This window comes from Acipenser ruthenus, chromosome 3 (assembly GCF_902713425.1).
Source record: "Acipenser ruthenus chromosome 3, fAciRut3.2 maternal haplotype, whole genome shotgun sequence".
NCBI lineage: Eukaryota > Metazoa > Chordata > Actinopteri > Acipenseriformes > Acipenseridae > Acipenser > Acipenser ruthenus.
Genome location: NC_081191.1, coordinates 93,890,584 through 93,913,404, shown reverse-complemented (window position 1 = coordinate 93,913,404; position 22,821 = coordinate 93,890,584). Strand labels below are relative to the sequence as shown.

Sequence of the window (22,821 nt, the reverse complement as noted above, 5' to 3'; positions counted from 1 at the left end):
TTTGTGGATCGGTATTACGTTTGCTATTTTCCAGTCTATAGGTACAACCCCTGTGTCAAGAGACTGTTGCATGATCTTGGTTAGCGGTTTGTAAATAACTTCTTTCATTTCTTTGAGTACTATTGGGAGGATCTCATCCAGCCCAGGGGATTTGTTTATTTTAAGAGCTCCTAGTCCCTTTAACACTTCTGCCTCTGTTATGCTAAAGTTATTTAAAATTGGATAGGAACAGGTCGACATGTGGGGCATGTTGTCCGTGTCCTTCTTTGTAAAAAGTAATCATTTAATATATTTGCTATTTTTTTTCTTCATCTATGATTTTGCCATTTGTGTCTCTTAGACATTTAACCTCCTCTTTGAATGTTCTCTTGCTGTTATAATATTGGAAAAACACTTTGGAATTGGTTTTAGCCCCCTTAGCAATATTGATTTCTATCTCTCTCTTGGCCTTTCTAACTTCCTTTTTGACATGTGTGCAATTCCAAGTACTCTTTCTGTGTACTTTGTTTTTGGTCCCTTTTAAACACTCTGTAAAGTGCCTTTTTTCACTGAATATTTTTTTTAATTGATCTATTAAACCATTTTGGCCATTTTGTTTTAGATTTAGATTTGTCTACTTTTGGGATGTAATTGTTTTGCGCCTGTAGTACTACATTTTTAAAAAACAGCCATCCTTTTTCTGTGGATGTTTTCTCTATTTTACTCCAATCTACTTCTGTTAGTGTCTGTTTCATACCTTCATAGTTTGCTTTTCTAAAATTGTAAACCTTAGCTTTAGTCATTAGTTTTGGGGTTTTAAAAAATACTTCAAATGAGACCATGTTGTGGTCTGAGTTTGCCAATGGCTCTCTGACCTCTATTTTATTCTGTCTTCATTATTTGAAAAGACTAAATCAAGGCATGCCTCCCCTCTAGTCGGTGCCTTGACAAATTGCGTTAGGAAGCAGTCATTTGTCATTTCCACCATTTCAATTAAATCTAAACATTTGGTCTGTTTTGGCAGCTCTTATCTTTAAGTGAATAATATATTTAAAAAGTCCCGGCAACTCCTTTAAAATTAATTGGATATGATCTCTTGTTCTCTACCTTTCTAATCTATAATATATGAGGTAATCCTCAGACTGATAACATATTTTCTGGTTCTACAAAGTTCTATTATTAAGATACAAGTATATAGAGAAAGATGTTTTTAATATATAACACCCGCTCTGTTTAATTATTCCAGCCTTGGTCTAAAATATATTTCCTTCTTAACAGTAAAAACATACTTTTCAGTGTGTTCAACAAACGGCTTCTCTCTGCCTAAAAATCCCTTCTCCAGCAGTCCTTGGACAATTTATAAATAAAGACTCGAAGAGGCCCACTTTCTAACCGGAGTTACTTTTTAATTAATAGGGAACTTCGACTGTAAGCACTTTCTTAGATTCACGAGACTGCTCGAACCGGTATCTCTACAGATAGAAGAGGTCCAATCTTAATTTTATAACTAAGCTCTCATTATTCTTATGGATAATATAATGAGGTAATGAGAATAAGGCCATTAACTTTGTTTTATTGTACCCTAAAGTACCTTCCGTTGGTTAACATACAAGATTATACACAGTGAAGGAACCTTGAATTGGAGACAGCTTGCTCACCAGTAAATTCAGTTTGGATGTTATAACATATTCCCCTTATCTTCGAATGACTAGTACTGCTTTACTCGAGCAGGCAAAAGCAGAGGGGCCTTTTTCAGTAAGTCTACCGATAAGAAAAAGCTTACACGCATTTACCAATGGATCTGAATTAGGTTACAGTTTGTAGTAATATGTCTCATTTTTAGACCTGGGCCAAGAAAGGAGGCTTCAATGGGCTCACTGGTGGCAATCCGGGCAGTGGCAAACTGGCAGCCCTGGGCAGTAGCAAGGCTGTCCATGACAGCAGCAGGGCTTCTCCCTCTCGCTCTGGAGACAGCAGGGCTTCTCCCTCTCGCTCTGGAGACAGCGGGGCTTCTCCGTCTCGCTCTGGAGACAGCAGCGGGGCTTCGCCCTCTCGTTCTGGAGACAGCAGGGCTTCTCCGTCTCGCTCTGGAGACAGCAGGGCTTCTCCGTCTCGCTCTGGAGACAGCAGGGCTTCTCCGTCTCGCTCTGGAGACAGCAGCGGGGCTTCGCCCTCTCGCTCTGGAGACAGCAGCAGGGCTTCTCCGTCTCGCTCTGGAGACAGCAGCGGAGCTTCGCCCTCTCGTTCTGGAGACAGCAGGGCTTCTCCCTCTCGCTCTGGAGACAGCAGCTGGGCTTTGCCTTCTCTCTCTCTGGAGACAGCAGGGCTTCTCCCTCTCGCTCTGGAGACAGTGGGGCTTCTCCCTCTCGCTCTGGAGACAGCAGGGCTTCTCCCTCTCACTCTGGAGACAGCAGCGGGGCTTCTCCTGATGGGAATGGAGATGGCGGGAGCCCTGCCATGTCTGCACCCAGGTAGCGGAGTACCATTACCATGTCCGCAATGTCTAGAAGGGACGCTGGGCAGTGCTGCTGTTCCCAGGCCTCCCATCGCTCCCCATCTCGGGCCCACAGGAGGTTGATCACAGCGGGGAGGGCCTCCACGACATTCCTCCCAGGCTCCGTCAGCCAGTCCCAGATCCCCACAGAGTAGACAGTCCCAGATCCCCTCAGAGTAGTTCTTCTCAGAGAATGAAGTTCCTCTCCCACCATCGCTGAATGCTCAGGCTCCTCCCTCTCCTGCCATGGATGGGGTTGGTCGGGTGCTACGTGCCCGACCTCACCAAAGGCGAAGCACCATTCCTCACCTTTCAGGCAGGTGAGGCGTGGTAGAGAAGTTTTTTCTGATAAGAAACTTTCACTGCAAACACATTTTCAAGTTAATTAAGTAAGGTCCTCATTTCTGTCTTTCCTCCCAAGGTTACAGGCCTTGACACCAGTAGCGCTTGTTTCTTAGTTCGAATCCTGTTATCCTGCTCATAATTTGCTGCAATAGTTTTCTGCTGGCTTTAGATTCTTTAAAACAGAGTACAGTTATTACAGTATTTTAACATTGTTGCAGTTTCACAAATGTTCAATTTGTATCCCAAAGATCATCCTGCTTCCAGCAGGAGTGACAGTCTTTGGTCAGGCTCTGCTCTCAGTGGGTCTGTCAAAGCCACTACAGGATCCTTTATCCATTTCTGCACATCACAGGTGTGGGTGACAGTCTTTAAAAGCCTGATACCTGCAAAACACTTAAACCTTGGTAGCTGGGCTCCCATCTCTACATTCTCATTCCCATCATCAGTGGGGAAACTTCAAAGAAATGAAGCTGGTTCTATCAAAGAGCCATGCATCTCTGCCGCGTACACCTTTCACTCAAAAAGGTGCTTCACCTTGTACAAGGAAAGAAGGGTTTTTGGGGTCACACGTGACAACAGTCTGCAGGGCTCATCACCTTTAAATTACAGAGCGTTAGAGTGTAAAACAGTAAACATGTGTGCAGAATGCTGGCTGACCCTGCATGCTGCGGTCATGTGTACAGGATACACAGCCAGGCTTTACATGTTTGCAGTTAGGTAGATGAGGATGTTTTTTTATATATGAATCTCTTCCAATTGCATGGCATGTGAAGGCTCTGTATAACATGTTCTGTTTCCTTTCCAAAGGTATTGATTAGCAAAGATCTTGTTACATTCTAAAGTGACATTCTGTCATTCCTTAAATTATGCTTTGCTTAGACAATGCTCAGTGGTTAAAATTAAAATCTGGAGGGGGGGAGGGGGGGGGGTGCAGTGCCTAACCCACTAGATTATTCCTCTTAGAAAACTGTAAACAGTCAACTATTCAGTACAATTTTTTAATAGGTATATGTAGCAGGATGTATATATTTGTTTATTATTATTATTGTTATGATTTGTATATGTGATGGTGAAAAGCCAGTGTTTATTTGTGTTATATTATTGTGTGGCAGGACAAGCAAGGTGTCGCCCGCAATGTTATTGTTTATATTTTAAATACCTTGTGGGAGTGCGTGACTGAACGTCTACATGCGAGAGTGGAGACAGGAGAGAAAATAATAGTTTAAAAAAGTTTTGCAACCAACATACATACAGTACGTACATGAATCACTGAGAAATCCTTTATTTTGTAATATGCACAGTCTACACTGTATGTGGTATGCATTAGTAATATATGAAAGGGTCACCTATGTGTAATTTCAGGGAAACCTGGCATATGGAATATGTTCCACCTTGTTGATAAATCTTGAGAATGGTTTTGTATTGCATTGTGTAATTTCTTCTTGGAGATCCTCTTTCTTCCTGTGGCAGAAGCTGGAATGCAGAATGTACAAATTGGCTGCTAGACAGTAAATGGTGCCGGGACTTGTTCAGTGTTCACAGTTTGTTGTGAAATATGACGGGGTGGTGGCTGATTCGTGTGAGGGTAGGAGGATCCTCTGGGGTGGATCATTCTCATAATTCAACCCGACCTGCAGTCTGGAACAATGCAGCACCCTGTAAATAAGGTGGGGCAGATCATCAGGCCAAAGCAAACTCTGAAGCCTAAATCATTCTAAAAGCGGTAATAGTTTCTGATGTCATTTCCCTGCCTTTATGATTCTTATCAAAACATCCCTGCAACAGGGGAGATCTGTGCTGACTATCTGGTGTGTCCGTGGTTCTGCAAGAAGAGGGCAGCAGTCTTGTAAGATCCGCCTGTCAGTCATGGCGATGACACGGAGAGGAAGAGGGTGTGTTGGCTTTCCCCCTCTCTGAGTGGCTGAGAGGCAGGCCTTGGGGGATTGCTCGGCCCATAAGAACTGCGCTTGGTTGTGCATTCGGATGGCCGTGTTTGGGAATATAAAATGACACTGGCAGAAGACGCCAGTGTTAACAAGAACTAGGCAAGCCCGGCTGAGGGAGACAGCCTGTCTTAAAATAATTAAAAAAGTAAAAGAAATAATGACATACCAGAAGGGATGTGTGTAGTTATACGGGGAACTCTGGCCACCCCAGTGTATAGAAATACTGTAGCTGAGCGTAGGTCGGAGGCCTGTACTGACTGGCTGTCACAAAGACGGCCGGAGTGGGTGGCGTCAGACCAGAATCAGGAAGTGACACACAGAGATAGTGGTTGTGATGAGCTGAGTGCAATGGCTGCACTCAGCGTTTATTAACAAATAAAAGGTTTGCAACAACAAAACACAGGACACGGCACTACACGCCAAAATAAAAAGACAAACAAAACGGACTAGACAGTAAACAGACAGACAGACAAACGAAACACGGTGAGTGAGACAGTTCTTTCCTTATTATTATTATTATTATTATTATTATTATTATTATTATTATTATTATTATTATTATTATTATTCTTTTTACCTCCTTCTCCACACTCGTTCTCCACTCACCGAACACCTAACCACGAGTGCATGCTACGTGTCTCTATATATACTATTGTGCTGGGATTCAATTACTAATTAATTATTCACTTGAATCCCAGCACGTGAATTAATTCTGTGCAACCCCGTGCTCACATATTACATTTAACCAGCACGTGAAGTGATTTGTGCTCTCCTCGTGCCTAAATACAAATCTACACTTTAAACACACGTGAAACACAGACCCGTTTATATCCCGTGTACCAATCTATACACCAACATTAACATACGCACGCATACATACATACACATAACACAAATGCACACAGGGGCGGGGCGCTTTGCCACACTGGCTTAGCGGCAGTGGTGGCACTGCGTAAGCATCACTTTTTGTTTTGTAGTTTTATTAGTGTGTTTTATTTTCCCTTTTCATTTCGCCATTTGTTTTCATTATTATTTTAGAGTACCTGTGAGTGTGCCAGCTTTTAACTGTTTACCAGTATTGGTATTCCTGTGGTCCTGTGTACTGTTGCCGGTACGCAGGCCACAGACAACAGCGCCCTCTGCAGGCTAAAAGAAAAAAAAACGGCTAAAATAATAAAACTGGGCACCAGTGCGGTGTTTTCAAATAAAATAGTTTACACTGGTTTGCCATGTTTAATGATAGGTTTTACCATACCTCGTTATTCTTTACAGTGCTTGACCATGCTTTCACTATGCTTTCACTATGCTTTATTACAATTTACTATGGAAAACCTTTAAAAAATAGCTGAAATGTGTGCATGCATTTATAATGAGTTTTTATTAAGAGATGCTATTTTCTATATGCAGGGGATTATGCATTCTGCTGTTTTCCATGTGTGCATAAAACAGCACCTGTAGTAACTATTCTGTGAATTTGGCTTTGGTTTACTGTACCATGCACAATGGTGCGGATCACACATAGCAGGTAAAACATAATAAAAGTGCTAAACGACCATGACATGTACATTTATTATGGGTCAGTTATATATGCTCAGTATGTCATCCAAAAGCAATGCACTATACCAGGACCAGAAACAAATACCTTGGCAGCTGGGGGTCCCAGGGGATCAGATTTGTAAACCATTGCTTCAAATAATAGTAGAACTAAGTACAGGTGAAATGATCTTTTCTGTGACATTTCAGTTAGAACTTATACAATCAGAGCTTCATAACACAACGTTGTAATTGCTTATTGAGATTGATTGAGTATTGAAAACATACTTATTTAAGAACGAGGAAGAAGCGATGATATTATTAAACTATGACAGAACAACTATAAGACCTGCACATAAAGGTTCAGGCATTGTAATAAGTAATACAAAGTGAACTATTCCAACCATAGCCAGCGCAGTCTAATGCATACAGGCAGAAATACTGTAGCTGACAAACAGCTTCAGCCACATGTGAGAATTTACCAAGCTATATTAAAGATGCAAAGCAAATTCTAAACAGGATGAACCAAGCTAAAAACAGCCTTCCTGATAATACAGTTTAGTATGCCTGAGTGCACACTCCCTGTAAGAGTGTTCCTGATAATACAGTTTAGTATGCATGAGTGCACACTCCCTGTAAGAGTGTTCCTGATAATACAGTTTAGTATGCATGAGTGCACACTCCCTGTAAGAGTGTTCATGATAATACAGTTTAGTATGCATGAGTGCACACTCCCTGTAAGAGTGTTCCTAGAAAGGAAACTTTGTAAGCATGTGTGACAGAAATACAATGATTCTTGGTTGTAAATCACCCTCCCACCCTGTGAGGGCACTAAGCAGCGAGAACAGAGTTCCTTGGACGGGCTGGGCTGACAGATCTTTCCCAGGGTTCAAGGGAAGTCAGCCAGCCAGGAAGGGGGCGAGACTCCGTTGCAATAACACATTGACCCGGAAGGGAAACGATGTGGCAGCCGCGGATTGGAGAAGCACTCGTTTACCAAGGGGTCATGTGTGACAGCATATAAGGGGACAGAAAGTCGTAATCTATTCCTTCTCTTTGGTTTAATGTGAGTAGAACCGAGACGGACAGTGAAAGTAATACAGAAACTGAAATTGTGAGTGTCGTGTTTCATTTGTTTGTAATTGTCTTGTCTTGTCTTGTACGTTACTAGACAGCTAACACAGTTCTGGAGCTGTCGCCAAGGGCCAGCACCAAACCGGACAACATTGCACCATTGTCACAAATATAAACTTGTATTACCCACCACGAGCACTACTGCATGCACCCAGGACTGGTGACCGTGTTTGTATTATTGTGCAGCGGATACGTTTGTTATTTGGGCCTGGCTGTTCTTGTTATATAACCCGTGCTGTACACATTGGTGTGTATTGCCGGGGAATTATTGTTTGGTCGCTAGATCTGAAATCTCCAAAATAAAACATTTCCAAACCGGATTACAATTATCTCTGTCTGCTTCTTTCACGCACTGCATCACTCCTGCACCTGCTCCCACTCAGCCACTTTGTCACAGCATGTAAACAAGCTCTTGATAACTATGACTACTACGACTACTACTACTACTACTACTACTAATAATAATAATAATAATAATAATAATAATAAACAGGGAATGAATATAATTAATGTTGCTTTAGAAAACAGTTACGATTGGAAATATAAGTTACAAACAAAAGGATGGCGCAGGTGGAGCAGGATCTAAATTAGGTGTGCATATTGCCAGCACATATATATACAGCAGGTCAATGGGAAGAAATGTTGTTTGGTTGACTTGTTAAAAACAACTTTCATAATAATAAAGATTTGTTAATGAGGTATTTTAAATCTGGACACATGGATAAGTTTTATTTTTTGTTTTCATCTTTAGACCATTATTGAAAACCAAAAGTGTAATTATCCAGCAGCACGGCTCTGTTGTTGGATTTGTAGCTCGCAGAGCCCAAACTCTTCAAGTATATTTTGGCCCAAGTGTTTCTGAGAGGAGGACAGCTTTGTGTTTTTTCTTGCCTCACTATCTACAAGGTTATTGCAGAATATTATCAAGGTTTTGATAGACTGCAGATTAGATTAGTCATTAAACAGTACCAGCTTTGGCACTGGACTCAAGTGCTCTCAGCGCTGCTATACAAACACCAAGGACAGCTCAGCACAGCGCTGATGTTACTTTGTGCTTGGGAATTAAATCTCTTTTCTGATCTGGTGCTTAGTGTCAAGGACCCAATGTAACAGGCAGTGAATGGGCCTAACCCAACTACCCCCATTTCCCAAACCAGGCTCTTAACCTCTGTGCAATACGACCTGTTTTCAAAACCTTATGTAGCAACCCATTACATCATGTTACCATCAGGGGTCATCATTGTCCACACAGAGATCACTTAACATTGTGTTACAGGGCAGAGGCTGGGTGTGAACCGGCGACCCCGCGCACTGCAAGCAAGCATCTTAACCACAATGCAAAAGACGGGACAGGACAGAAGTATCACTCAACACTGCCTGTTACAATTGCAAACATGAATGCAATGTAGTTATCATACTATAAAATGTTTTAAAAGACAATCTTACCTTGAAATGCATTTTTATTTTAAAATATTGTAGCGTGCACAGGGGGAAGGCAGCAGTATGGCTGATAGGTGACGTAATCACACACAAAGACATAAGCCCGATATACGCTCCTTGGAGCCAGCTCTTTTGTACAGCGGTATCGGCGCTATTCTTTAGTGCGAGAGGTTCCGGGTTCGCTCCTACCCTCCGCCTGTGTGTGGATTGCCTCACCCTGTGTGATGCGCCTGCCTGCGTTAACCGAGATCGCTACAATATATTTTTTGCAATAAAATGCAGTAGACATACTAATTTCAGAAACTTAACAGAAAATCCAACAGATTATACAACCGGTATTCTGAATGATTTTCTTCTCAAGATTATTATGTCAAATTTTGTGGAAACTGCAGTTTGAAATGTGAAAGCTTGTATGCTAGAGACTATACTGAATGTATATAAGCCTATGTATTATTGGCTGGCGGTATCTGACTCAAAGGCCCAAGAAACGCAGAACTGTATGAAATTAATGGGAAAGCCCCAAACAGGTCTGCGTCTCATTTATTGCAGATTTCTAATATATTGTGATCAGCATAAAAGACACAAATACTGGTACTGTGAGCCAAGCACTGTATTGTACTTCCTGCCACACCAATGACAGCGTTCTCTGGCCAGCCCTGACGGTGCTGCAGTTTGCAGGGTTGAGATCAGCTTCTAGTTTTTGTTTCAGAGGAATAATGTGGAGATCAGCTATTTTACACAAGCGTTTGAGTCAGATTCTGTATTCCACTGGAGCTTTTTGGTCCTGGCACAGCAGTGGCATGACGCTGTTAATCACGCTGTTAATCACGCTGTTAATCTCGCTGCGTGGAAGGGGTTGTGAATAGATATAGACAGTACTTGGTAGAGAACAGTGCGTTGTCTTTGATGTGACACCCTTACAACAGGAGAAAGTAATAAACAGCGCCTTGTCTTTGTGACACCCTTGCAACAGGAGAATGTCCTCATAGGAAAAAAAGGAATGTTTCCTGAGTAAGATGTTAAAAAAAACTCCCTTTGAGGCCCTTTGATTGCTGCTTAGAGCTATCAACGCCCTGATTTTGTACCTTAAGCAGTGATGTCTCGGCTGTGTGACACACTTTCTTCTACTGCCTGCAGAATGTGCACTTTGTATCTCTGCTCTCCTCTGAGCAGATTCAGTGCTCCATGCCTGCACTAGCCTCACTTGTTTGCTTGCTCCGCACATCCAATGTTATGTTTAAGAGTTGAAAAATAAGGCTTTGTACAAGAAAGCTTAAAGATTGAGCAGACTCAGATGTCATCGCATTATGTGTACTAAACTATGCACTATTCCATCATTTGGATTTGTTATGTAACTAACCTCTCACTAAAGCAGTGCCATGTCCAGGTCACAGTCGTTTGGGGTTACTGGTGTGGGGTTACTGGTCTGTATCCAAATCCACAAGCAATCTAATGTTTCTTGGCCTCAATGCACGGTGAGTATAACAATGTTATCAAAGTTACATACTGTGTATCCACTGCCTCTTTTTCTTCTTCTTTTTATTACCTTGTTGCAGCAGTAATCAGCTTTCTGCTGCACTCTAATGTACTAATACTTTTTGTTCTCATCCCGGCTTCCAAGCCGACTGACTCCCATAATGCACACCGCTCTTGAACTTACTGTACACTCACAGGCTCCAATGACACTTCCAAGACTCATTCCCTGCCAGGAGAAGACCTTCATGGCACCAAGAGCCACCTGTTAAAAACGCTTTTATAGAGTACAAAAAGAGTGACACATGGGGATTGGATTTCAAGCAGCTGATGGGAGGTTTTTTCTTTGGTTTCGGAATGAAGTCCTTTTCTCGTTTCTAACGTCTGCAGTAAAACAGGAAGGAGAAGATCACCAGCTACAGGGTCCTGCTTCCCGTATTTTCACATGGTGCTGACGCCTGTCTTTATTAAATGAAAGCGTTAGGTGGGTGCCCAAACTGGCTCCGTCCCGCTAGCTACTCCCCCACTGGGCTTGTTTCCCAAGTGAAGTCACATTCTCAGAGCTTTTGCAGCATGCTCATATTGCTGCCAGTCCCTGCACTAGAGGCTCTTCCCAGGCATCCAAGCCGGTCCCTGTGGCTCTGTTAACCACAGGGAGGGGGGCACACTGCAGTGTACTTGACTAGGGATAGAACACTGTCTGGCCATATTATTAGGATCTGCATCTACAGTAGTATTGGGTTGGGCCAATCTCTGCCCTGATCACAGCCTTGACACCATATGATGCTCCACAGTGTCTTGAAGGATGTTAATGTATCCAGTCATTATCCAGGAGGCGACATTTGAATTGGGCATTTGAAATTGGTAGTAAAACTGTATCTAAAAAACAAATAAATAAAGCCTGGAAACGTTTCAGGGGGTCCTGAAACGACCATAAACTGCTACAGTGTCCTTGACTGGAAAGTGTATGTTACTAATAGTACTCCAGGGTTGGGTTCAAGTGCAAGTGTATGTGCATTTAAATGCAATCAAGAAATATATACCTCATTTGCATTTGCATTTGACAAAATGTATGTGATCGATTTCAAATAATTTAGCAAGTGTTACTATTTAACCAACTCCAAGTGCAATCAAAGATACAGCTATCGGTGATATATTGATAAGTAATTGCAGGGTTAATTGAGAATGTACAAGTTTTTGAAGTAATTTGAGAACACATAACTAATTACACGAGTCTAACTAATTACAAGTCTGTTGCATTTGCATTTAAATGCAAACGAGATGCACGTATTTGTATTTAAGTAATTACAAGTAATGTCATTTGCATTTGAATGCAGTTGTACTCAATCCTGATATACACATATATCAAAAATAGGATAGGTATCTACTCATATCAGTGTATAGTGTGTAATATGCAGAAGCCGCAGGAGAGACTCTAGACCAACCTGTTTTTATACAGAGATCATTCTTGTGCATCTCAGAAACAACACCCAGCATTGTTTGAAAACACCAGACAGCAGTGTGGGAAGCTGGAGGGTTAAAGAGAGGCTAAAGAGTGTGTGGCAGCACACAAGGAGTTAACAGAACAGGGAGCTTCTTTAGACTTGGAATCAGATTTCTAAATGTCTCCGGTGCATTCTCGGCACACTGCCTGTTAGCTGAAACTCTGGCCTGTAATGTCTGAGGGATATTCAGTGCAGCCCACCCTTAGCAGACTGACCTAGGCTTCTGTGGAGGCTATCAGGGAATTAGAATCACACCCTGTCTTGAAACACCCCCCTCCCCTCCCCTCCCCTTCCCTTCCCATTCCATCTGTTGCTGCACATTTAGTCCTGAGGCAAATCCAGAGATGTTGTCATCAGCTGCAGTAAGTTTCTTCTTTCTTATTATACAGCAGTAGTAGTGGTATAGGTAGTTTTGTAACAGCTGGTTTGAACTACAGAAATATATATATAACCTTTTAAGGTTTTAAATAGCCATCTCGAGCAAAACCAAGAATAGGTTACAGAAATCTCTGCCAGAAGAAAGTGCCTGGTTGCTTTACTCTGCTAGGTTGCTTTGCAGGTCCTGCATGTTGCAGGCTCCTGTATGCAGAGTTTAGTGTTGCTGTGCTTATTGAAGTGTCTGTGGATTTGGGTTGAGGTTTCAGGACAATTGATATTCATATTTGTATGCCAGTGCATGACATTAGAAGTGTAGTTGTGCTGATGTTATGTGCCTGTGCATGCTGTATAGTGAGTCATTAGGGTTACCTTTGCAATGGGTCTCACACGGCACAGTGCTAGAACTCTATGGCTGCAAGCTGTATTACCAGGGAAGTGTGCAGTAGACAGTGACCCTTCTATGTAAAGATGCATGACATGCTGGCCCAGTGATCTCTGTCAATATGTATTGTGTATCCTGATGATCGGGGTAGTTCGGTGATCTCTGTCAACATGTATTGTGTATTACCTGATGATCAGGGGGTATGTGGCGGAGTGTCCCGCCCCTATGTATTATTATTTGTATTTTTGTTTGCGGTGCGGGTATAAGCGCTGCATCTTATATTATTTATATTTAAAAACCCAGTGAGGATGCATGACTGATCAGCTACTGATTAAGTAGCTGACAGTCATGCATCCTTACCAAACGCGTGCAGACTCTGGCCGAGGGGTAATAAGATAATTAACAACTAGTTAAACCCTCGACCAGAGTATAAGAAGCTGCAGCTGTCCGTTCTGCAGGGGTTGAGTGTAGAGAGTACTGGAGAGCGGAGAGAGAGCGCGTAGAATACAACAAAACAATTGCTATATTTAAAAAAGTATACTTGTTTCTATTTGTTTAGCCATCGCGCCTTTTTGTTTTCTGTTTTGTTGTTGTGTTTAAATCTTTTGTTTTGGTTTATTTATTTATTAAAAACGCTGAGTGCCATAGCATTCAGCTTCACCCGCCCATCCATTGTTTGGTTTCAGTTACTTCCTGGTCCGTGACGTCATCAACCTCACCACTGCGAGCCAGCCTGCCACAGGGTAGTTCAGTGATTTTTTTGTTTGCTTTTTGATTACAGTGTACATATTAATTCTGACAAGTCAACAACATTTTAACAAGAAACAAAAAAGTACAACAAAAATACATTAAAACGAATTATGTGTTTTCACAGCTTGTGAAAACAATGTGAAAAAAAAAAATGTGGGTGTACATTTGCACGCACCGCAATATGTGATAAAACCAAAAGCATGTTCACGGGGGCAGAGACGTTCTGAACCTGCTTGTGTTTAGGAATGCAACAGGGAAAAGATATGCTGAAGGTCGAATAGCAAACGCCTCATTGAGAACGGCCATGGCAACCATATCCACTTCCAGCAGATCAGTCATAGCAGACACTTAGCATTGCTAACAGCCCAGGAAGAGGGGCATCTGGTTCCCTCAATCTGCAGTCCAGCATAGCCACTACAGGAGTCAGTTCCCTCAATCTGCAGTCCAGCATACCCACTACAGGAGTCAGTCTGCCAGCAAGTTTTTAAAAAGGCTGCTAATAAAAGTGTCTGCACACAGATAAAGGGCACTGTTTTAATGCCACTCAGCTTGGTTCACATCCATAACATCTGATGGGATTGTGCCAACGGAAGGGAAAATTATTTCGGGAATTAAAACTGGGACCTCTGTCAGGAAGATTGACACTTTATTTTCAGCTCTTTCAAAAGCGTGACAATGACAGCTTCGGACACTCAAGCCCTCTGTTTTTCTACCAAACAAACATTGTGCCAAGAAATGCCCTTGTGATACCACGACCTCTTTAGACATGGGGATGGGGGGGGGGGGGGGTAAAGGGGTAATTCAGCCCTGGAGGAATATTCCACCCCTGGTTTGGGATTGGTTAGCTGATGTAGTTTCGCTGTTCTCACCTCACAATTCTTCCTCATCTGCCAAACTGTTATAATATGCATTCCATTGTTCCATTGTTGTGTTTCAAAGCCTCTTGAGAAGGTATGAAGTGAGATTAACAGCTTCATGGTGATAAATACTTCCATGCAATCTAAAAAACAAAGTTGTACCGTACATTGTCAACTTGCTGCTTCAAACTCGCTGCTCAGAAAATTAGACCTGGGGCAATACATAAAAAAGTGAAAGAAACTAAAACAAATTCAGAACAGATGCTGAAAAGCACTTTGCTACTGTGAGAATAACAAACATGAGGAATATTCTGACTGCAGAGGTTGCAAAGGTTAAAACATGTCTGGCCAAAAGCAATCCGATGTTCTCCTGAGGGAAGATGGTCATGAACCAGATGTAATGTCTTCATGTATGCTAATCTACAGAGCCCCAGCAGCAACAAGGGCTTCCATTTCTCCACAGCTCTGACATACCAGTGCGTTCCTGCTGGAGCTGCTTCTACAGCACTGACACATAGGCCTGCTCGCAGACCTGGGGTTAATTACAGTTCTAATTGGACAATTCGGAATTCATTGCGATTCCAATTGTAATTGTGTAATTTGGAATTGAGCCTTGGTACATTGCTGAATTGGAATTGGAATTGGAATTATGTCATATCATTGATCGATTATAGTTCAGTTACGCATTTATTTGTCAATCGATTATTATTAGTGTATTTTAATCCACTTTTGGTGACCCCATTTGTTTGAAAAGAATAAAAGTTATATAGCATGTTTCTGTATTTGTACCTGCAATTATTGCTGGGTTATTTAGAATTAATAGATTAAACATGTTAACATGTATAGTTTATGTAAGTTTTTCGTGTCATAGTAATTGTAATTACTGCAGCATCATTGTAACAGTAATTTCAATCAAACAAAACAGCATTGTAATTGTATGCAGTCTCAGCAAACAATGCTGCTATAATTGTAATTGTAACTGTAATTGGCCCCAGGTCTGGTGCAAGGTAAGGTGGGAAATGGTGAAAGGGAAAGCATTGCTAAATGGTTGCAGAATCTCAGTGGGGTCAGTTGTTGACAGTGCAAACAGTGGTTCCGGTTGCATTCATTTCTTAAAGCAGTGATGTGCTTTCATTTGAAAACATTATACAGTCAGTATCTACACTCAGTTTACTGACCTTATGTTCAGGAAGTCTGTTTCTGTTTCACTTGATTATTCATAGTCAGTAAAAAGGGGAAGCAGCTGGTTGGTTAATGACAGGAAATCCAGTTTCACAATCCAGTGGAAAGAGCTCCTGAAAGCAAGTCTGGGAAGCAGAGCTATGTTTAACAGAGTGTAATATAGAGAATCCAATTTCACAATCCAGTGGAAAGAGCTCCTGAAAGCAAGTCTGGGAAGCAGAGCTGTGTTTAACAGAGTGTAATAGAGAGCTAAATAAAGTTGCATGGCAGACAAGATTTATGGAATCATCTGCAAGCGACAATCACTAAAAAAAGGTACTATGTGATAAGTAGTGCACTATATTTTAATTAATTGTGACAATTCCCCTGCACGTGTATATTCTTGTAGTAGCAGGTGAGGCAGCATGGTGCTTGGTGACATGCATGTATTGGGTTTCTGTGCATTTTATCTACAGTATGACAGGTACTCCCATGTGTCTGAAGTTGCAGTTTGAATCCAGCTGGGATTAACACAAAGCCGCTTGTCTGTTGCAGGACCTCAGCGCGTTTGCAATGCCTTTCCTTGATGGGGATATTGACAGTTCAGAAAAGGATGGCATACGAAAGGTAAACTAATCTCCCTTGTCAATTTATGATTGTTTTTTTTAATATTAAGAAAAAAACAGAAATGTCCAACAAGCTAACATCTTCCTGCTTCAATGCCGCTAAAATAATGGATGTTGCGTTCCTCCATACTGCTCCGTACTTGCTGGTATCTTGTATTGAGCCCCTCCTCAACACCTGCCTCTCAATTACTTCACAATCAAGAAGCAACCAATTGCCCTATCAACTAAACCAATTACCCTATCAACTAAACCAATTACCCTATTAGCAAAACAAATTACCCTATCAACTAAACAAAATGACCATATCAACTAAAGCAATTACCCTATTAACAAAACAAATTACCCTATCAACTAAACCAATTACCCTATCAACAAAACAAAATGACCATATCAACTAAACCAATTACCCTATCAACAAAACAAAATGACCATATCAACTAAACCAATTACCCTATCAACAAAACAAATTACCATATCAACTAAACTAACTGCCCTATCAACTAAACCAGTTGCCTTATCAATTAACCAATTGCCCTAGCAAAGAAACTTAAATTGCAAAAAATGACAGTAGGTAAAAACAATTAAATGTAATACTAAAAATCTCTTTAGGTATAAAGTTGTAAACCCCCCTTAACCTTGGAGGATGCATTAGTTATAGCTGGATTTAAATGAACAAGACTAACTAATACACTAATACACTAATACACCTACTGAAACAGGGCTCTCAACAATAGCTTGTGATTTCAGCACAGTTTTGGTTGTAGGGGGCTGACCGAGAGACAGCATAATTCCACCAGAACAGAAAAACAACTTGCTGGAAGCAGTGCAGATGAGTCATTGAGAGGATGGTGTTACCCAGTGCCAGACTGTGCAGTCAGTGCTTACCATCACTGGGTAAACCATCACTCCGTGCCATTAAGAAGATTGAACAGTGAGTCCTCTCAATTGTAGCTTTTGTGTCGTCTCCTGATTGATATTCCTGTCCAGTACACGGATTGCAAAAATGTCATGGTGTCTATGAGCTCCGGGTCAGGGAGCCAGTGTAACAGGGTAGAGGCATATTGACATTCCATTTGTATCACAGTGGTCTGAGCGCTGGGTTCCTTTGGGGTCATACATCTTTATTCAGTGATCTGTTCATGGTGTAGAATTCTTGAATTACAAATTCTTATCAAAAAATCTAGCTTTTTATGTTAATTATTATGGAAAAAACAGGTTTGTAAAAAAGAAATAAAGAAAAACTAGTTTAATATTATCATAGTTGGTATTTTGGCAAACAATAGAAACTGTCAAAGTAATAGAAAAGGTGCATGAAGTACAAAAGAAACACAACAGTAAACTGTTACACTTTATTTCTTCTACACAGCTGAAGAATGGCTTTTGTACAAAACATCCTGAAATGAAGGATTTTTTAATCATTTAATCCTTGTGTGTACATCCAAACAAAAAGTCAATATATATTCTGATTCAGTGGGAAATTACAGATGTAGTACACTTTCTGGTGTACAGTAAATAACAGATGAAACATTATCAGTAACCCAGTTAAGGAATTTCAGGATGTTTATTCAGTTCATGTAGTGCTGCAGAAAAGCATGTCACAGTGTTGCAATAGAAACGCAGTGGCTAAGAATAGAACCACATTGCACTGAAGATGGAATTCACAAGTCAGGCCTACAAACTTATAACCAGCGCTGAAGAAAAGTACAAATGTGACTTAATGGCAGAACTTTCTTTACTCGCCTCTGCACTATAAGAGCCTCAGTTCTCTTGTTCATGTACTGGTCATGCTGGGTGGGATAGGGGAATATGACTTGTATAATATAGGAATGAAGCCTGATGCCCGACACTGTATCGCGACCAGTTGTGTAGTCCTAAATCTAAAGTTACTGGAACGCCACTAAAATACTGATTTTCTTAAACAAGAAATATTATACCAATTCACATTTTATTTGTATACTGAACTTCTAGTAGCACATATAATAGGTAATGCATTTATCTCATTTCTACAAGTATTTCCACAGTGTCTTTCTCCAGCTTTGTTTGGGTTTGTGTCCACAGTCGTAGTCGATGCACTGTTGCTGTTGTCTTTGTCAGCGTTTTCAGCCTTCTTAAAGGAGCTGTTTGTAATAAAAGTTCCTCATTCATTGCAGCACGAGGACTGCTGACTGAATCAGACAGTTCAGGAGATGCAAGTCATGTGACTTAGCTTGCCTATTATGTGAGTTCCAACTCGACTACACCACTGCTGCCTATAGAAATAGCACTGGAACAGCATTACACCACTGATCATGACATAATTGACTGAAGCCAGATAATTAAACCGGGTTTGCTGCAACATGATTTCCATTACATGAGAGTAGGTGTTAAAACTGCTGGTATTGGACTCCAAGATAAGCACCATCTAAGACATTACTTCTTTTACTGTAAACTAATGTGATCCATCTGCGTTTCCTTCCATCTGATGATGTAGATATCCTTCTGTCTGGTGTTGATGGCTGAAGTGTAATGCTGACTCCAGGGATCAGCCTATTTTGCCTCCTTGGCGCATCAGCACACCCAGCTGCTGCAATGTTCGCTCCAGGGATCAACCACAGTGCGGCCTCCCTAGCGCATCAGCATGACAACCGTCTGGACTGAGTAGGGTACTTCTCTGGGGTCTTCAAGTGGGCACCTTACATCCTTGGTGTTTCGTTGACTAGCCCACGACGCTGTAAGAGGGCTCAACAGTGATTCTGGCGTCCCAGCATCACCCCCCTCCATCCACCACTCAGCTAAGCCCAGCTTTCTTACCTTCCTTTACATCAAAGTTTTTTTTATTTCTACTGTGCTTGAGGTCCCCAACCAGAATCTTTTCGTCAACCAGAGCCAGTTTCTGCTCCTCTCTGCTGCTTCAGATAAGTTCTTCACTATGTGTCGCAACTCTTGACCACTGAATTCGAAATCCTCAACAACCCACCTCCACTGGGTAAACCTGGACTCTCCATCCTCACTGTTCCGCTTCAGCAGCTAATTGAGCATACCGAAGTTTCTTTGTTTCGTACGCCTCATCTACAGCATCCTCCTGTGGCACTGTTAACTCTACCAGGTGAACAAGGCATGCTGATCCCGAGCAGAAGACAATATCATGTCAAAGGTTAGTGGTAGCAATCTCAGGTGGGAAAATAAGCTGTTGTCCAACATCTGCCAGCATTTTCACGTCTTTAGCAGCTTCCTAGATGAGTTTTGGTTTTAATACCTTTTCTTGGAGGTTGCTCCCCTGGATGGAGGAATGTTGATTAAATTAGCATGTGCTTTCTGAGTGTGATAGCTTGCACAGAATCTGATGTCATTTAAACTTTTCATTCAGCATCTGAATTCCAAATACTCCAGTATCCAGAATGCCACTACAGAAATCATAATACAGCTAACAGCAGCTTCAGGTTTTAGTGTAGAAATTGTTGTCATAGTTGATCAAAGTAATTTGTAAAGAATATCAAACTTAGCGAAAATCTGATAAAAGTATTCCAAACAAACAGACACTCATGTGCACAAAGGTCAAGATTTGTGCATGGACAATAACTTGGAAAAAAAAGACAGCAGAGAGATCCAATCAGTAACCTTGTTATTATGTTCCAAGTTCTTCTGTGGAACAAACAGTTTTGTGGAAAACGAGTTCCAGTTTTTCACTGTAGCGATTACATTTTAACAATTTTACAGAAACTCTCAATATACTTCACCAGAATTGCTCGCTTTAATTGTATGTACCGCTGAGGTTACAGTTTTGCTATTTCATCTTGCTCGGCTCCCCAAGTATGCTCACTCACCACAGCCATTCCCCACAACAGCTCAAGAGAAATGAAGCTTAGTGTGCATCTTCGATCCTACCGCCAAGCCAACCAGCTCTTTACACCCGGGCGCTCAACAGCGGATGTCTGCGAGCTACCAGCCCCTGGAGGGCAAGCGCCGACCCTGCATGTGTCCTGCCTGAGCTTACTGGGTGCCTGGCCAGTAAGGGCCACTGTAGCACGGTGATGTGAAACAGTCCCTGACGAATTTTGCCTCCCTACTAAGATAGAGGGAATGTGCCTGTGCTCCCCTGACTGCATGACTTACCCTGCACACCGCACTGTCGTGACTCTCTGGGACTTTTATATAAAGTAGTGTGGGCAAAGAAAAACAAATACTCAGATTAAACTTGCTTCTTATGACACACTGTAGGTCATCGCTGGCTAAGGTTGGCCCTTTCACTCCTGGTCTTTGTTCTGAACCAGTTCTAAATTGTTTAATTGGTCCAATTAAAACTCCATCCAGACCCTGAAGTATTTCAATATAGCATTTGACCTGTTAAACCTGGAGTGGACCGACCTTCCAGAACCGTGATTGGGCAACCCGGCTGTAGGTTTTGCATTACATTTCTGAAGCAGCATAGTGTTGTTATTTAAGCATAGATGTAGACAGACTTTGTGCTTTTTCAGGCGATTGGGAGTTTTGGAAGGGAATGATATTTGTTTTGGAAATGGCCCCCTTTTTTGTGGAAGGAAAACAACCCCAGTAATGAGTTGCGTTAGATGTACACTAGAATCCACACTAGAGTCCATACTAGAGTCCACACTAGAGTCCACACTGGTGTCCACTGTGGCATAGAGAGTGCCTGTGCTGATTGGCTGAGAGAGATCATTCTCGTTCTCATTCAACTAAAACAAAACACAACTACCACCAGCCTGATCACCAAAGCAAACTGTGAACATTTTCTACCACTGTTTACATAACTGTTGATTTCCTTTCCAAGAATAGCATACGCACTGAATCCCAGGCTAGGGGACAATGAATCATAGTGGAATAGATAGAGATTTCTGCTCATGGTTTATGGTACACATGGCCTTGCTGTCTCATTTGTTCCAAAAGTGAAAATGTAAAATAAATAAGAAGCTGTTGTGTGCAGTATTCTCAAATATGCCATTACATCTGTTACCAGCTGTCGAATCAGTCATTTATTTTTGTTTGTTTTTTTACCAAATATTTCAGACAGATATTATTGTAGTTAAAAATTAATTTGCCACCTGCTTTAATTACATGTACTGTAATTTTATTGGCACAATATTCACTGACCGAGCGAAATGCTTCCCTTAAGTTAGCCAAGTGATATCCCATACGTTAGCTAGGATTGGCACAGGGAAGGCTTCATCAGTTGGTTAAATCAAGAACATGTGATCAGAGAAAAGGGTAACAACAACACTTGAGTATTTGTATTAGATATTCATTTAAAGTTGAAGTGAAACATTCAGTAAATTGCTTTCTAATTACCATGTGCTTTTCTTTATCTAATCTCCATTTGTGACCCCTGGTCCTTTGTTTCTTTTTTCACATCGAAAAAGTCCCTTGGGTCGACATTGTCAATACCTTTTAGAATTTTGAATGCTTGATCAGATTGCCATGTAGTCTTCTTTGTTCGTCTGAATAGACTCAGTTCTTTAAGACTGTCTGCATACGACATGCCTTTTAAACCCGGAATAATTCTGGTCGCTTCTTTGCACTCTTTCTAGAGCAGCAATATCCTTTTTGTAGCGAGATGACCAGAACTGAACACAGTATTCTAGATGAGGTCTTACTAATGCATTGTAAAGTTTTAACATTACTTCCCTTGATTTAAATTCAACACTTCTCACAATATATCCGAGCATCTTGTTGGCCTTTTTTTATAGCTTCCTGTGGCAATGTGCCCCGCCCCTGTGTGCATGTGTGTGTTATATGTTGTATGTTGCGTGTGGTGTGTTAAATGTTGGTGTATTGTAGTTGGTACACGGGATATAAATGGGTGTGTGCAGCACGAGGATTTAAATTGTATAATTATATTTAGGCACGGGATTGCACTATCACTTCACGTGCATTTAAAGTATGTAATAATATGTGAGCACGGGGTTGCACGTAATTCATTCACGTGCTGGGCTTCAAGTGAATAATTAATTAGTAATTGAATCCCAGCACAACAGTATATATTGACACATTTCCATTCACTCGGGGTTGGGTGTTCGAGAGTGGAGAACGGGTGAGAGAGAAGGAGAACGTAAAATTAAGGAAAATAATAATATAAGTGTTGTTGTTTGTTTGTCTCTCAGTGCACCGTTTGTTAAGTGTTAGTGCATTTTGTTTGTCTATTTATTTTGGCCTCAAGTGCCGTGTCCTGTGTTTTTGTGTTCTCTTATTTTGTTTATTAAATGCTGAGCACAACCAAGTGCTCAGCTTCACCAACCTCACTGTCTCTGTCTGTTGTGTGTTACTTCCTGTTTCTGGTCTGATGCCACCCACTCTGGCCGTCTTTGTGACACGTGGTGTCACCGTGGGATAACAGCGCCTCCAAGCGTCAGACCAGAGCAGGAACCGCATTTTTTGGAAAAAAAAAAAAAAATTGGGATTACAAAAAAAAATATATAAATAAATAAAATGGGATGGAAGGAGGATAAAGAGGTGAAGGACAGGGAGGAGGAGTGTCGCCTAAGGGCCAGACATCCACGGCAATTTAACAAGCCATCGCCGGGGTGCCTCCTCTGCGACCAGGATCATCTGTTCGCCAACTGTCCCTTCCGCTGCCCCTACCAAGAGGGAGAGGAGGACCTGGCCCAGGAGAGGAAGGGGAGGAGGAGGCAGAGAAGGGGAAAGGAGAAGAGGGAACCTGAGCGTCCACAGCCCAAGCGGGAGGAGCCAGAGCGTCCACAGCCCAAGCGGGAGGAGCCTGAGCGTCCACAGCCCAAGCGGGAGGAGCCCGAGCGTCCACAGCCCAAGCGGGAGGAGCCCGAGCATCCTACGCCTGAGTGGGAGGAGCCTGAACGTCCTACGCCTGA

General features: G+C 41.8%; 1 protein-coding gene across 6 annotated transcripts in view; it reads left to right on the top strand.

Annotated features, from left to right (window-relative positions):
• The window catches only part of LOC117394432 (5'-AMP-activated protein kinase subunit gamma-2), a 143,498-nt gene that overhangs the window by 19,465 nt on the left and 101,212 nt on the right, over positions 1-22,821 (top strand). For 4 of the 6 annotated variants that reach the window (XM_033992706.3, XM_033992705.3, XM_033992707.3 and 1 more), the window contains exon 2: positions 15,933-16,004. In XM_033992706.3, the coding sequence (XP_033848597.1) occupies positions 15,933-16,004 (72 nt within the window). Of the gene's footprint in view, positions 1-12,175; positions 12,212-15,932; positions 16,005-18,473; positions 19,137-22,821 lie in introns of those variants that run through there. The other 2 variants (XM_059018869.1, XM_059018888.1) reach the window with 2 other exon arrangements.